We start from the raw sequence: 13,655 nt of genomic DNA, 5'->3' as shown, positions 1-13,655 counted from the left end.
CAGGACGGGGAGAGCACCCGCGGCGCCTAAAACTCACGGGGCCCGGCATCCGGAGGGTCGGGGATCCCTGTGAAGCCACAGGAACAGGCGACAGCTCCCAGCAGGCCAAGTGCTTAACGGGGGGTGGGGGACCCCGAGGGGTAAGAAGCGCACGGGACGAGCTTTATAACCTTCAATGCACCCGAGCCCCGGGCAGCTCCGTCCTAGGGCATGCTCGGCCTGTCGGATAATTGCCTTCGCTGCTCGTTGTGACGGTCCCGGGCAGACGCGGCCCTCGAAGCATGTCCCGGGGGCCGGCACCGCGGCTCTCGGAGCCCCCCGAGGCCTCCCGTCGCAAAATCCTTCTCGACAACGTGAAGTAAAAGTGGATGTTTTCACATATAAGCTATATTTATCGAAGGTTTCTCTGCGGGGTCACCGCAGGCAAGAGATGACTGGGGGGGCTGGGGGCCCCGCGATGGCTCCGGCAGGCTGGTGGCACAACCCTGCGCCCGTCTCCCTCGCAGGTACGACAGGCAGAAGCTGACGCTGAAGGACATCCATAACTGCCAGTACGTGGCTTGCATGAACCCCACCTCCGGATCTTTCACCATCGATCCCAGACTCCAGGTGGGCACAAATCAAACTCCGGGGATCCAGCCCCTGTGGGTTTGAGGCTCACTTTGGCACAAGAAGATAAAAGCATCGATCCGGGGTGTTGTCGGGGCTGCAGGCCGACGTCCCCTGGAGAGATCCCTAAGCTCTCGGCGTGCGTCAGGGAATTCCCGGGGCAGCGAGACGCCAGCCAGCCCTCCCTCGGACCCGAAGGGCTGCCCGGTTTAGCAAATGCAACTGCAGGCATCCGGTAAAATCTGCATTTCAGATAAACCACAAATACTTGCCTAGTATGAGCGTGTCTTGTACAACATTTGGGACATGATTATACTGAAAGCAACGATTTGTTGTTTATCGGAAACTCCGATTTAACGGGATATCCTGTATTACACCTGCAACCCCGCCCAGGCAGGACCTCACCTCTGAAGTACCTAAGCAGATAGGGACCTAGAATATAAAACCTGGGCCGCGCCCTGAGACACTCCTTGGCTTCCGCCAAAATTTTGCTTGAGATCATGAAGTGTAAATTTGGCTGTTGGGGATGGGATCAATATTTAATGGGATTTTACCATATATAAGGCACAAGGAAGGGAAACTGTCCGTTCCGACCCTGCCCACAAGACACTGGGTGATGAGGACAGTCTGCTCCCCGAAGAAGGCAGCCCCGGCCACGGGCTGGTCCCCGCGGGCTGCCCGATGGGGGTTTGTGCTTGTTCCGGGCAGCGCCACTTCTGCGTGTTTGCTGTGAGCTTCCCGGGCCAGGAGGCCCTCGCCACCATCTACAACACGATCCTGGCCCAGCACCTGACCTTTCGCTCAGTCCCCATGGTGGTTCAGAGGATGAGCAGCCAACTGGTGGCCTCCGCCCTGGGTAAGCTGACCAGCCTCATCCCCCCCTCCTGTCGGCACAGCCCTACTGCTTTATGGGGCTGATGGTGATGGCTCCTTCACAGTTTCCCCTGGTAAATATTTTATTTATACTTTCAAATCAATATTTTTAAATGATGCTATGTTTCAGCAGGAGATATTATGAAATCCAATTGCTCGAGGGGAAGGCGGGGGGGTTGGAAATTCAGTGTACAGAAATGATTTACACGTCAGTAGAGCAGCAAACCTCTCCCCTTGTCAGCCGTGCAGATTTCTTACTTAAATTGTCGCTATTTCATAGTCCATTTGCTTTAGAGACTATACCTTAAGCTCTGCACTTCCTGAGGCCATTAAGAGTACCTGAGAATCGATGTATCTCTTTCCTGTAACAGCGCTGCATCAGAAAGTCACTGCAACATTTCTTCCCACGGCCATTAAATTTCACTATGTCTTCAACCTCAGGGACCTCTCCAATATTTTCCAGGTACTGCTCTTCTAGGCCTGTTACGGCCAGCGTCCCTGCTCCATAGGTGCTCTCTGCTGCTCTCAGGAGGGAAAGCAAAATGATGGATGGATAGTGATGATGGGTGGTGGTGGTGGTCGTGGTGGTGGTGGTGGTGGTGGTGGTGGTGGTGGTGAGGATGGTGATGGTGGTGATGGTGACAATTATGATGGTAGTGATGGTGATGGTGGTAATGATGATGGTGATGGTGATGATGATGATGGCAGTGTTAACGATGATGGTGATGATGAGAGTGATGGTGATAATGATGGCAATATGTGGGGGTGGTGGTGATGGTGATGATGATGACGGTATTGGTAATGACAGTGATGATATTTTCTCTTATTTATTGACTGTTTAGTCTGAGCCAGGCACCAGGTTTGGCCACTTACACCCGCATTTTCTCCTCCAAAAATACGTGTAACGTGCTCCTATATCCCCATGTTACAGAAGGAGAATCTAAGACTCTGGATTAGATGTCGTGTCCTCTAGAGGTCCCTCTTCACCCCTACACTATCTCACTGCCTCCCTTTATATCATTCATGGCCCACGTCACAATGTATAACTACCTTGTTACTCTGATTGCCTGGCTGCATCTCCCACTAGAATGTGGACTCCATGAAGACAGAGCCTACCTTGTTGCTGTGATCCTGGAGCCCCAGAGAGAGTCTGGAAAATGGCAGGCCCTCAATAAGAACGTGTTGAATGTCCCCAGGGCACTTGGTCAGTAAATGGCTAAGCCAGGACTAGACATAGGCAGACCTGCTGCAGAGCCCCAGCTTGGAACCCACTCTGGCCGTGCCCCCTTGTCCCTTCTCCACTATCCACCCTGTTAGAGAGTCAAGACCTTGCTCTGTCTTGTGAGAATCCCCCCATATCTCTCCCCACGACACACCCTCCAAGCCTCCAGGATTTGCATGGCCTTGGGCCTCAGTGGCTTCCCTGGCTTGACAGATCACTGTCTGGGCAAGTGACCACTCTGTTGCTTCACCTGTGAACCGCACTTGGCTGGCCTTCATAGCACAGCTAAAGGTGCTGACCACCTGTGTCTGGGGCAGGGACTCTTGTTCTCCACCACGGAGATCCTGAGAATACCACTTGACCTAGTCCGCCTCTGGCTGCACGAAGCTGAAAGAGTGTATGGAGACAAAATGGTTGACCAGAAAGACCAGGAAACGTTGCGCAGAGTCACCATGGCTTCCACCAAGAAATTCTTTGATGTGAGTCAAGCCACCAAGTCCCTCCAATGAGCCCAGAAAGACTCCACGGCAATGATGGTATTTGGGGCCAATGATAAGGCCAGCACTCTTGGAAGGGCCCTCACGGGGGGATGGGAAGGACCCACTGGGTCCCAAGAAATGACTCTGTCACATGAATGCACATCTGAGGGAGAAGGGATTGACTCCTCGGAGGGCAGGATGTGATGACCCCCCTCCATGCACTTGGGGTAAAGAAAGGCCTGTATGGGTCAGTGTGCTCTGCCGGTATGTCCTGACGTCCTCAGCAGATTCATTTCTTCCTCCTGATGTGATGGGGATGGGACCGTCCTACTAGGGATTTCTGCCGACGGTTTGCAGAGCCCTGGCAGCAGTGGTCTGGGCCCATGAAGACTTGGCCTGGCATCCTGGGGGGCAGGTGGGGAGCACGATGGCGAGGGACCGGAGCTGCTACTGATGACCTGCGCATGCCCATGGTGGCCAGCAACAGAAGTGCCTTGCCCCTTATTTCTAGGATCTTGGTGATGAGCTCCTGTTTGCCAAACCAAATATGTTTTGCCACTTCTCTCACGGGATCGGCGAGCCCAAATACCTCTCGGTAACCGACGTGGCTCACCTGAACAAGCTGCTGGCGGACGTCCTGGACAGTTACAATGAAGTCAACGCAGTCATGAACCTGGTGAGCGCTGTTTGAGCGCACAGCCCGGGCAAGGGGCCGGGCCACGGTCTCCTGTCGTGTCTCATCACCAGCGCCTCGCTGGCGTTCTGGGGCTGCGAGACTCGCAGCGAACACCGGCCGGGCTGGGAGGAGAGTCTGTGCCGCGGGAGGAGCCGCGTCCGGGTGCGCCGGGGCGCTGAGGTGTCCCTCTGGCCTCTGCAGGTGCTGTTCGAAGACGCGGTGGCTCACATCTGCAGGATCAACCGCATCCTGGAGTTCCCCCGTGGGAACGCCCTGCTGGTGGGCGTGGGCGGCAGCGGCAAGCAGAGCCTCTCTCGCCTGGCCGCCTACATCAGCGCCCTGGACGTGTTCCAGATCACTCTCAAGAAGGGCTACGGGATCCCGGACCTCAAGGTGAGACGTGGCTCTCTGACAAGCCACCCTTGGAGGTGGGAGGTGGGGGGCGGGGGGAGAAAACGGACGGCTCGCATGTCCAGCACACAGAGCGTATGTCACTGCAGGCTCCTCATCATGCCGAGGGCCGGGACACGTGTCGGCCGGTGCCCACGCCCCGGTGGCAAAGGTGAGAGGGCCTGTGGGTCAGGGTCCGCACAGTCAGCACAGACCCGGTTCCTGCCCCGGTCACGGGGGTGGTTCTGCGTCATCCCCCGTTGGCCAGATTAAATAATTCAGGGCTGTTACGGGGTATCTGACTACAAACTTGGATTCGGGAAGGCTGCTTTTTGAATTAATTAAATAAACATTAGCGTAAACAGGTCTCCCATCCCCAAGATACGCCGCCGAGGCTTTTTATTGATTTCTTTTTCCCGAAAATTTGCTCTGTCAGGGAACTGTGTGCTCGTCAAACACGATTAGCCCAGACCCAATCCTCGCAGCGCTTCAGGTTGGAACTGAGATTGATTCGAGCGCATTACGCGGGCGCGGCTCCCTCGGCGCTGGTGCCGGGGCTGCTCTGTGCGTCCGGACGGTGCCGGACCGGGCGGCAGCCCCCCAGCCCACGGGGCCCCGAGGCCGCAGCGCCCTGGACTCCCGGTGGGGGAGGCGGCCGGCCGGCACGGGCGCCGGGAAGGGCAGCGCCGGGCGGGCTAAGCCGGGGACGGCCCCCTCGGATCAGCGTCTGGCTTCTGGTTGTCACTGTCCCCAGCGGACTCTGCTCTTTCTATCCGAGGACTAGCCTGCGTGTTTTCTAAGTCCCTGCACTAAGGGAAGCTCTTCCTACCCGGTTCTCCAGACGCGGTCTCCTGACCGGCTGCCCCATCCCGTCCGCTAGCCAGTCAGGCCGCTCACCCGGGTTCCCCCAGTGCGCTCGCCGGCAATTAGGACCGTCGCACCTGCGCTGTATCATCTCACTGGGTTTTCTCCGGAAAGTTTCTAGTCTTACTAACCAGTAACCACATTGTATGGGGTTACTTTCATGACGGCATCCTGCCCTTTGCTCTGTCCCTGTGTGGACTTTGTCCCTGGTTCCTGACTTTAGGGCCAGCGGTGGGCGTTCAGTCTGAGCCACGCCGAGGCCTGTCCTCTCAACACCCACATCAAGCCGGCTCGCGCTAGCCGTCCCTGACCCTGATGAAGCCGCTGCTTCCGTGGATCTGGAAGTAAGGAAGGAGACGGGGCTAGCGGGGCCTGCACCGTGCTGCTAGGGATGGGACTTTGCTCTACAGTCCACCTGTACCATAAGCTGCAGGCGCCCACTGGAGGTTAGAGATGCGGCAGGAAAGAGGTCTGGAAGCACCCCCGCGGGACACTGCACCTCGTGGAAAATCCTGGACTCGGTCCCCAGAACATGATATGCCATCGAGTAAGCAGAGAGGACCAAGACCTGGGAGTGCCCCAGAACCAAGTAGAGAGTGGCTTGAGGCCCACGGAGAGTGCCGTGGGGTGACCTGTGGGGAGCTGCGGCAAAAGCCCAGTGACCCCACAAAGACTGGGACCGGACGGTGTAGGGACGGGCAAAGGAGGGACCTGAGTCTAGGGTGGCCCCGTGGTCTCTGCCTGCGCAGGAGGGAGCGTGTGGAGGCAGGACGTGGCTGGGACCCCGGGCCAGCTCAGGGGGCCCCACCAGGGATGGGAACGTGTGCTCCTCCGTCACTGCCGATCCCTAGATTCACCTGGACCTCCGTCTCGACCGCGGGTGGGGAAGGGGCTCACAGGAGCTGAGCTCTCGGAGCTGGCGGTGACGTCTGTGCCTGGAACTGGGACCGGCAGGGTGGTGCCTCCACTGGGCAGGAAATGAGGACGGATCAGAACTGGGCTGGGGGCCAGGGCAGCCAAGATGCCAGTGCCCGGAGGAGGCCAGTGCCCGGAGGAAATGCGTCACGAAGGACAAATGACGCTGCTCCGCCTGTGGCCCTCAAGGAATCTAGGGGAGCGGGGCACGTGTTGGGGATTGGGAAGTGCTGGGAGTGGGAGGTACTGGCCCCGCAACCCAATAGGGTGGGAATCCAGGGGCAGCAGGATGAGGGCCACGAGCAGCTGTGGGCTTCCTGGGGGCCCAAGCCTGCAGCGAGTGGAGCACCTGCAGGTGGCGATGGAAGAGGCGCCAGGTGCAGACTTTGCAGAAGGAGGAGTGGCCAGGACTCAAGCACAGGCCATTTTCCCAAGCGGGCCTCTCATCCCTATTCCTAGGCCTTCACGGCCTTCAGTCTTTCCAGAAACTTCCACCCGGACCTGGGCAGCTACGAAATTAGCTTCGCGCACCTCGGCCAGTCTGATCAGACTTGGAACCTGAACTTGGGGGACCTTGGCAGCTTTCCCATCCGGCCACCCCCACCTACAGGAGGGACGCGCCCCCGGGAGCATCCTGACAACCTGCCAGGGGCGGACTTGCGACTCGCAGGCACGCTGCCCTCCTCCACGGCCTTGGGGGTGGCGATGGGCCCACGTGCAACGGCCGCAGCAGGACCGCCAGACCAGGAGCACCTGCCTTGTCAGCTCCCAGGCCCCGCCGACCTGCGCCGCTGGCTCTTCTAAGCTCAGGGCTTCCCCTCGCTTTTGTTCTCGTGTCAAACATACGGAACCCGAGGCTGGCTTTCCACCGCAGTCACCTCCAGCTACGGGGCCTTGGTGACGCGTCTCTGCACAGAGAGGCCGGGTTGCTGGGCTGCTGCCAAACAGCACTGAGCCCCTCGGGGTGCCTGTGAGCAATTACAGGGGCCCACGGGGTGTACGGAAAATCAGCCATTACCCTCGGCTCGGGCGCATGACTCCTGGGGCAGCGCCAGACGATCTGCACACGCACCCTGGACTGTATCCTTGGACAATAGCAACTATTTGTGCTGCTGTGTGATGTTCCTGTGTGTTCCTTTTTACTGCTCCCCTTCATTCATTCTTCCAGCCCTGACCGTGCAGTTATTCCTGTGGAGCTGCTTCTTTAAGTCCCACTAGGGGCGGGACAAGCCTTATGCAGTGTCCCTGTGTCCTTGTCCAGCGCCAGCTCCTGACCCTTGAGCCCCAAGCCTGGAGCGCATTGATTCGAGACCTTTTTTAGGGTCTCTGAGGTTTTATCTTTCTTTCTTTTTCTTTCCTTGGTAGTAAAGCGAACACAGCACAAAATTTTACCGTTGTAACCATACAGGTCGGTGGCATTACTTGCATCACGCCGTTTTATAACCACCGCCGCCACCACGCCCGGTCCCCAGACTGAAACACGAGCCCACTCTGCCCCCAGCCCGTGGCGCCCGCCCCAAACATTCTATCTCTGTGACCCTGGCGGCTCCAGGGACCTCACCCAAGTGGAATCCCGCAGTTCCCGGCGTTTGGGGACGGACTGACCTCACCTGGCATCGCTGCAGACCCATCTATGTTGTAGCAGGTGTCAGGAGATCCCTCCCGTTCGTGCCTGAGCAATAACCCATCATACAGACAGACCACGTTTGGTCCATCCGTCTGTCGGTTGATGGGCCCCTGGGCTGCTCCCGCCCATGGGCTGCAGTGAGCACGGGTGCTCCCCACCCAAGGTTTCAGGTCCCTGTACATAGACCCTGCACACGTCTTACAGAGATGACCCCCAGACGTCCCTTCCAGGGTGGTCGTCAGGCCCTGACCGTGTCCCCCTTGGATCCAGGTTGACCTGAGCGCGCAGTACATAAAGACGGCGGTGAAGAACGTTCCCTCGGTGTTCCTGATGACAGACTCCCAGGTGGCCGAGGAGCAGTTCCTGGTGCTCATCAATGACCTGCTGGCCTCGGGGGAGATCCCGGGGCTGTTTATGGATGACGAGGTGGAGAACATTATCTCCTCCATGCGGCCCCAAGTGAAGTCCCTTGGCATGACCGACACTCGGGAAACGTGCTGGAAGTTCTTCATTGAGAAAGTGCGCAGGCAGCTTAAGGTAGGAGCCCTGGTCTCACAGCATCCGGGGAGCAGCCGCCGCAGGGCTCAGGTCCTTCCCCTGGGGGCGGCGGCAGGGGCTGCTCCCGTCTGCGTATGTTAGGCCTTCAGAGCAAACGGTGCACTGCCCGATGGACGCCCGCCGACGGGTGTTTGTGCACACACACACCCCGCATGCACGATTTTAAGTAGATTTATAAGTGCACCTCGACCTTCAACGTTCCTTCCAAGGGACGCTGGGCTGAACTACCCGTGGGGCCAAGGGCCCTTCGGATCCTTTCCTCCCTTCTCATCAGCGTCCAGTAGGGGCAGCTGCCCCGACCAGATGCTGCCCCCGACCCCGACCCTGAGGGTCCACCCCCCATAGCTCTCCCAGGGCCTGCTGGCTACCATTACCCCTGCTCCATGCAGACACGGCACGGTCCCTCTTCTTGTCCCCAGTCTGGGTTATGCGGGGCTACCCATGGATATTGTTTGGGGGCTGAAGGAGCCCCCGAGGGAGACCCTGATGGATGCAGCCTCTGCTGGGCTCCTCCTCCAGGGCCCGGCACGGCCCTTCTCCTGTGGAATGGCCACTCCAGGAGGCACCTGCTACACCACGGAGGAAGGGGCTGCAGAGCCAGGAGGGGCCCAGCGGCTGAGGCTATTCCCGGTCCCACAAATGGGCACCAGGGCCCGTGTGCACAGCACCGCCTGTGGCTGAGGTCCCAGGCTGTCTGGGGATTAGTCACCATCGTGGTCGTAGGGACCTGGAGGAGGCTCCGTGTCCTTGGCCCTCCACTGCCAGCGATGGTGCTCTTTCCCGCTCGGACCTTCACCCGGCTGTCCCCGCCGCGGAGCCACGTCAGAAGGCCAGGGGCGCCGTCTGCATTTCCCCATTCCCCACAAGAGGTGTGAAGTCAGTGGAATGTGCACCAGTTGCATGTTAAGGCCGGAGCCGGGGTGACTCCGCAGACACCTGGAAGCAGACAGCAGAGAGCTTCCCTTCCCGAGCTCAGCCCTCAGCACCCCGGGCCCCACAAGCCGCTCTCCTGTCCCGCATCCAGGTGATCCTGTGTTTCTCTCCCGTGGGCTCCGTCTTGCGTGTGCGGGCAAGGAAATTCCCTGCTGTTGTCAACTGCACGGCCATCGACTGGTTCCACGAGTGGCCGGAAGATGCCCTGGTGTCCGTGAGCGCGCGCTTCCTCCAGGAAACTGAGGGCATTCAGGTGGGTCACTGGGCACCGGCCCGTCTGCCGCCCTCCGTGCTGGTGCGCAGAGCCAGGAGGGTCTGCCCCCAGGACAGGGAAACCCCGCACCCTCTGCCTCCACGACCTGGAGGACTATAAGAGGGGGGAGAGGAGGTGTGACCTCAGTCACCAAGATCCGTGATGTCCTCGTGCAGTACTTTTAAAAACTGAAATCAACGCTAAATAATTCACAGTGAACAAATACCAACATCATAAACAAAGACAAGCCGCTGGTAGTTGGCTTCACGGCCCTGTGTTACTGTGCCAGGGGCCACTGGTTTCAACTGGCTCGGAGTGCCCCACCCCTGCGGCCGCTGCCCCACAGGGCCAGGTCAGGAGAGCTGACGCCAGGGTGCCCACAAATTGAGCAACGCAGGCTTTACACACAGTCCCTGATCAGGGCTGACAGGCGCGCCTGCATTTATTCTGAGGGCATCCAGAGGCCCGCGCTCACTCCTGTCTCGGGCTCCAGCAGGGCTCCCCCCGGGGCTGCTCCCTCACCTCTGACCTGCCCCTGCTGACAGGGGTGGTGGGTGATCTAAGCCTCCTCATCTTTTACTGGGGATGCGGGGGGCACTTCTCTCATTTCCCTGGGGCATAGGCATGGGTTTCCAGCCCCAAGACAGGGGCCTCCTAAGATCGGGGGTAGCGGCCCCCACTGCTGGCACCAGGGAGGGCCACAGAGTAGATGCCGAAGGGGAAGCATGCATCGGGTGAACACATTTCCACGTTGACTCAAATTGCAGTTGGGTATTGCACGGACAGCTCCTGGGGCAGAGCACTCAGGCAGGTGGGGCGGCCCAGATGGTGGTGGCTGTGACCCTGGTGTGGGAAAGGACCCAGCATAGGAAATACACAGTGAATGCTCACTGTTGGGGTTGCCCGGGTCACCCCAACACGTGGTCAGGCCCTGCAGTCTCCCAGGGATGCAGGCGTGTGAGTCGGGGAGAGGTAGTCCCAGTGATAAAGCTGTGTCGTGTCCCTGGTGCTTGGCCAAGCCCTCGAAGAGATGGTGTCAGCGCCCACGACAGCCCCTGAGGGCACTGCCGTCTTGAGCCTCAAGCAGGTTGAACGGCCAAGGCTGAGGGGCTGTGCCTCCCCTCCAGGGTCCCGGCGAGGAAAGGGAGGTCGGCCTTGCTGAAAACCCGGGGTCCCCAGCCGCCTCCTCCCCGGGCCCCTAAGGGGTGTGGGATTGCTCCCCCAAGGGAACAGGGGACTAACGCCCCGACTCACCTTTGCAGCCAGAGGTCAAGACCTCCATCAGCATCTTCATGTCTTACGTGCACACAACGGTCAATGAGATGTCCCAGCTGTACTTGGCCACCGAGCGGCGCTACAACTACACCACACCCAAAACCTTCCTGGAGCAGATCAAACTGTACCAGAACCTACTGGCCAAGAAGAGAATGGAGCTGGTGGCCAAGATCGAGAGGCTGGAGAACGGGCTGATGAAGCTGCAGAGCACGGCGTCCCAGGTAGGGAGGGCGGCTCCGCCTGCAGGTTCCAGACCTTCCCCCAAGTGAGGGAAACAGGAGTCCCGCCTCGGAGAAGCTCCCATTCTCAAACCCCGGAGAACGTGGGGGTTTTAATATGAAAAATGGATTCAAAATGCTTTGGCAACTGTGCTGTTACTCTGTTGGGTGCTTTACGTGGGCCCAAGCGCAGTGGGATTTGTGGGATCAGGTCACGGGCATCTGTGACCACACGCCCTGAGACACCTTGCACACTGCGGTGCCCACTTGGAAAGGCTTTTGCCGTCCTCTGGGTTTTGTTTTCTTTTTTAGGTTTTCTGCCGGCTTTATTAGGTGCCCTCTCTAGTGCAGCCCGGCCCCTTGACCTTCACTGCCCACCGCTGGTGTCCCCAGGGGAGCCCAGACGACAGCCCCTGCTCCCCTGCTGAGGCGTAAACCCGCCTCTGCCCCCAGAGAGGCCGAGCCCCTGGAACCAGAGCCACAGGCAGCGTGGCATGGGTCAAGGTCACCCCTGTAGGGGTCTGGGGGGAGTACGGCAGGGGGTGTTCCAGGAAGACAGACCTTGGAGGGGCCAAGCAGGACGGCTCCCACCCGGACAGCTTGCTCAGGAGGGATCAGAGAGGAGCCCGGCCAAGCAGGACACTTCTTTTTTTTTTTTTTTTTAATTATTTATTTATGATAGTCACACAGAGAGAGAGAAAGGCAGAGACAAGGCAGAGACATAGGCAGAGGGAGAAGCAGGCTCCATGCACCGGGAGCCCGACGTGGGACTCGATCCCGGGTCTCCAGGATCGCGCCCTGGGCCAAAGGCAGGCGCCAAACCGCTGCGCCACCCAGGGATCCCCAAGCAGGACACTTCTTTCCCCCAGAGGAACCTTCCAGACATGGTCCTAGGACAGGGACCCCGGGGCCTCCTTGTGGGAGAAACCAAGAACAGGGCGGCAAGTCCCACCCTGTCCTGTCCCTCACTCCTTCCCCAGGCTCCCTCCTGCCTGCCAGGCCCCGGGTGGCACAGCCACGACAGCCTGGCCCTCGCCCCCAGCGCTGCCCCCAGCCTGTGCGTGGGGCCAGGACCCACCCTTGCCCGTCTCTCGGGATCTCCTCCCCCAGGTGGATGATTTAAAGGCCAAGCTGGCAATTCAGGAGGCTGAGCTCAAGCAGAAAAATGAGAATGCGGACAAGCTGATCCACGTGGTGGGCGTGGAAACCGAGAAGGTCAGCCAAGAGAAAGCCATTGCCGACGAGGAAGAGGCCAAGGTGGAAGTCATCAACAAGGTGCGCGCCGAGCTCGCTCCCCGCCGGCCTTCCCCGAGGCTCGGTGCCCGCTCCCGGCCCCGGCAAAGGCTGGGAGCTTCTCTCCCGAGCACGGGCCCCCCGCTCAGAGGAGGGCTGCCCAGGCCACGGAGGCGGCATCTCCAGGAGCTGGGAGGAAATGCAGGGTCGGGCCCCAGCCCAGCTCCGGGCCACGGTCTGCCCTGTAACCAGATGCCGGGGGCCAGGAAGGTCTGAGAAGCCCCTCGGGCGGGAGTCCTGGGCCTCAGACTCGCTGCACCAGACGTCCCCAGAGCCGCCAGGGTCACTGGTCCCCGGGGGCCCCTGGCCTGCCCGAGGGGCTCCCCCCAACCCCCGCCCTGCATGCCCTTGAGGCCTCCAGCCGTGCACCCGCGTGAGTGTGTAAATGGAGAGTATCCAGTAACTGCCTGCGATCTGCTGAGATGGAGCATGGCCTGGTGGCAAGTGGTTTGGAGGACGAGGGGCCCGAAGGCCGCCACCAGGTGCTAGAGGAGGAGGAGGACATGGGCCAGGCAGGGCGGCAGAAGCCCCACACCATTCCTCCTCGTAACCCGCACACCCACAACCCACCGAGGCCCAGGGAGGTCGGCAACAGGCGGGCGGCATCGTCAGGATCCGAGCCAGGCCCCACAAGCACACCCCAAGCCGTGACCTGCCATCTGCCACTCCTGTGGCCCTTAGTGTCCGGGCGCCCGTCCCTCTCCAACCCCGGCATCCGGAAATGGCCCCTCGGGGACTGCCCCCGGGTTAGAGACCTCACCTCCTGTGCCCAGGCCTGCGGCCACGCCCCATGTGGGCCTTCAAGGCCGGGCCTGGACGGACCCTCCAGGAGGTGCCTTGCAGACCCCCTGTCCCTCCTGACCTCCCGCCTCCGTGCCAGCAAAGCCCCAGCCCCCACTGCCTCGTATCGCACCGAGGCCCTCCAGAGGCTCAGAGGGGCTCTTCCTGACTAGGAGCGCGTGCGTCGGGGGGTGCGTGCGGGGGTCTCGGCCCTAAGGGGAGGGCGAGCTCTACCTCCCTAGTGTCCCATCCCAGACAGATCACACAAGGGCACCAACAGACAGTAAGGCCTCGGAGCCTGCGGCGCAGGGCCCGTGTGGCCCCAGGGTTTCCCTCCAGTCCTGGAAGCTGAGGCCCACGGAACAATGTCCCCCTTCCAGGATCCCGAACCCACGCCCCTGTGTGGCTCCTTCTAGCCTGAGAGCTGAGGGGCAGGGGCGAGGGGACAGGGAGGAGACAGGTGGGCTCCAGGAGGTGACCCGTGACCTGGCAGGCTGACGGGGGGCATGGGGCACAGCAGTGCTGCCGCCACGGGGGACACGCATGTGCACAGTTCATGCATGGGCCTGGGGGGAGGCCACCCTCCTCACTCCCGGCTGCGCTCCCTCGTGCCCAGGGCGCCACCTAACACGCACACTCACGCACACGTGCACACACTCGGCCGCGGTCCCCACCCCCGCCTGCACTGAA

General features: G+C 60.4%; 1 protein-coding gene across 1 annotated transcript in view; it reads left to right on the top strand.

The window, feature by feature from the left end:
- DNAH17 (dynein axonemal heavy chain 17) overlaps window positions 1-13,655 on the top strand; it is a 95,255-nt gene that overhangs the window by 58,686 nt on the left and 22,914 nt on the right. Inside the window, exons 48-57 of the mRNA XM_055333969.1 lie at window positions 507-609; window positions 1,318-1,465; window positions 1,854-1,945; window positions 3,022-3,183; window positions 3,695-3,859; window positions 4,061-4,252; window positions 7,926-8,192; window positions 9,238-9,399; window positions 10,662-10,895; window positions 12,003-12,167. Coding sequence (XP_055189944.1) covers window positions 507-609; window positions 1,318-1,465; window positions 1,854-1,945; window positions 3,022-3,183; window positions 3,695-3,859; window positions 4,061-4,252; window positions 7,926-8,192; window positions 9,238-9,399; window positions 10,662-10,895; window positions 12,003-12,167 — 1,690 coding nt within the window. The remainder of the gene's footprint in view (window positions 1-506; window positions 610-1,317; window positions 1,466-1,853; window positions 1,946-3,021; window positions 3,184-3,694; window positions 3,860-4,060; window positions 4,253-7,925; window positions 8,193-9,237; window positions 9,400-10,661; window positions 10,896-12,002; window positions 12,168-13,655) is intronic.

The sequence above is a fragment of the Nyctereutes procyonoides genome, unplaced genomic scaffold, assembly GCF_905146905.1.
Source record: "Nyctereutes procyonoides isolate TBG_1078 unplaced genomic scaffold, NYPRO_anot_genome, whole genome shotgun sequence".
Taxonomy (NCBI): Eukaryota; Metazoa; Chordata; class Mammalia; order Carnivora; family Canidae; genus Nyctereutes; species Nyctereutes procyonoides.
Note: the sequence above shows the minus strand (reverse complement) of the source record. Positions and strands in the feature narration are given on the sequence as shown.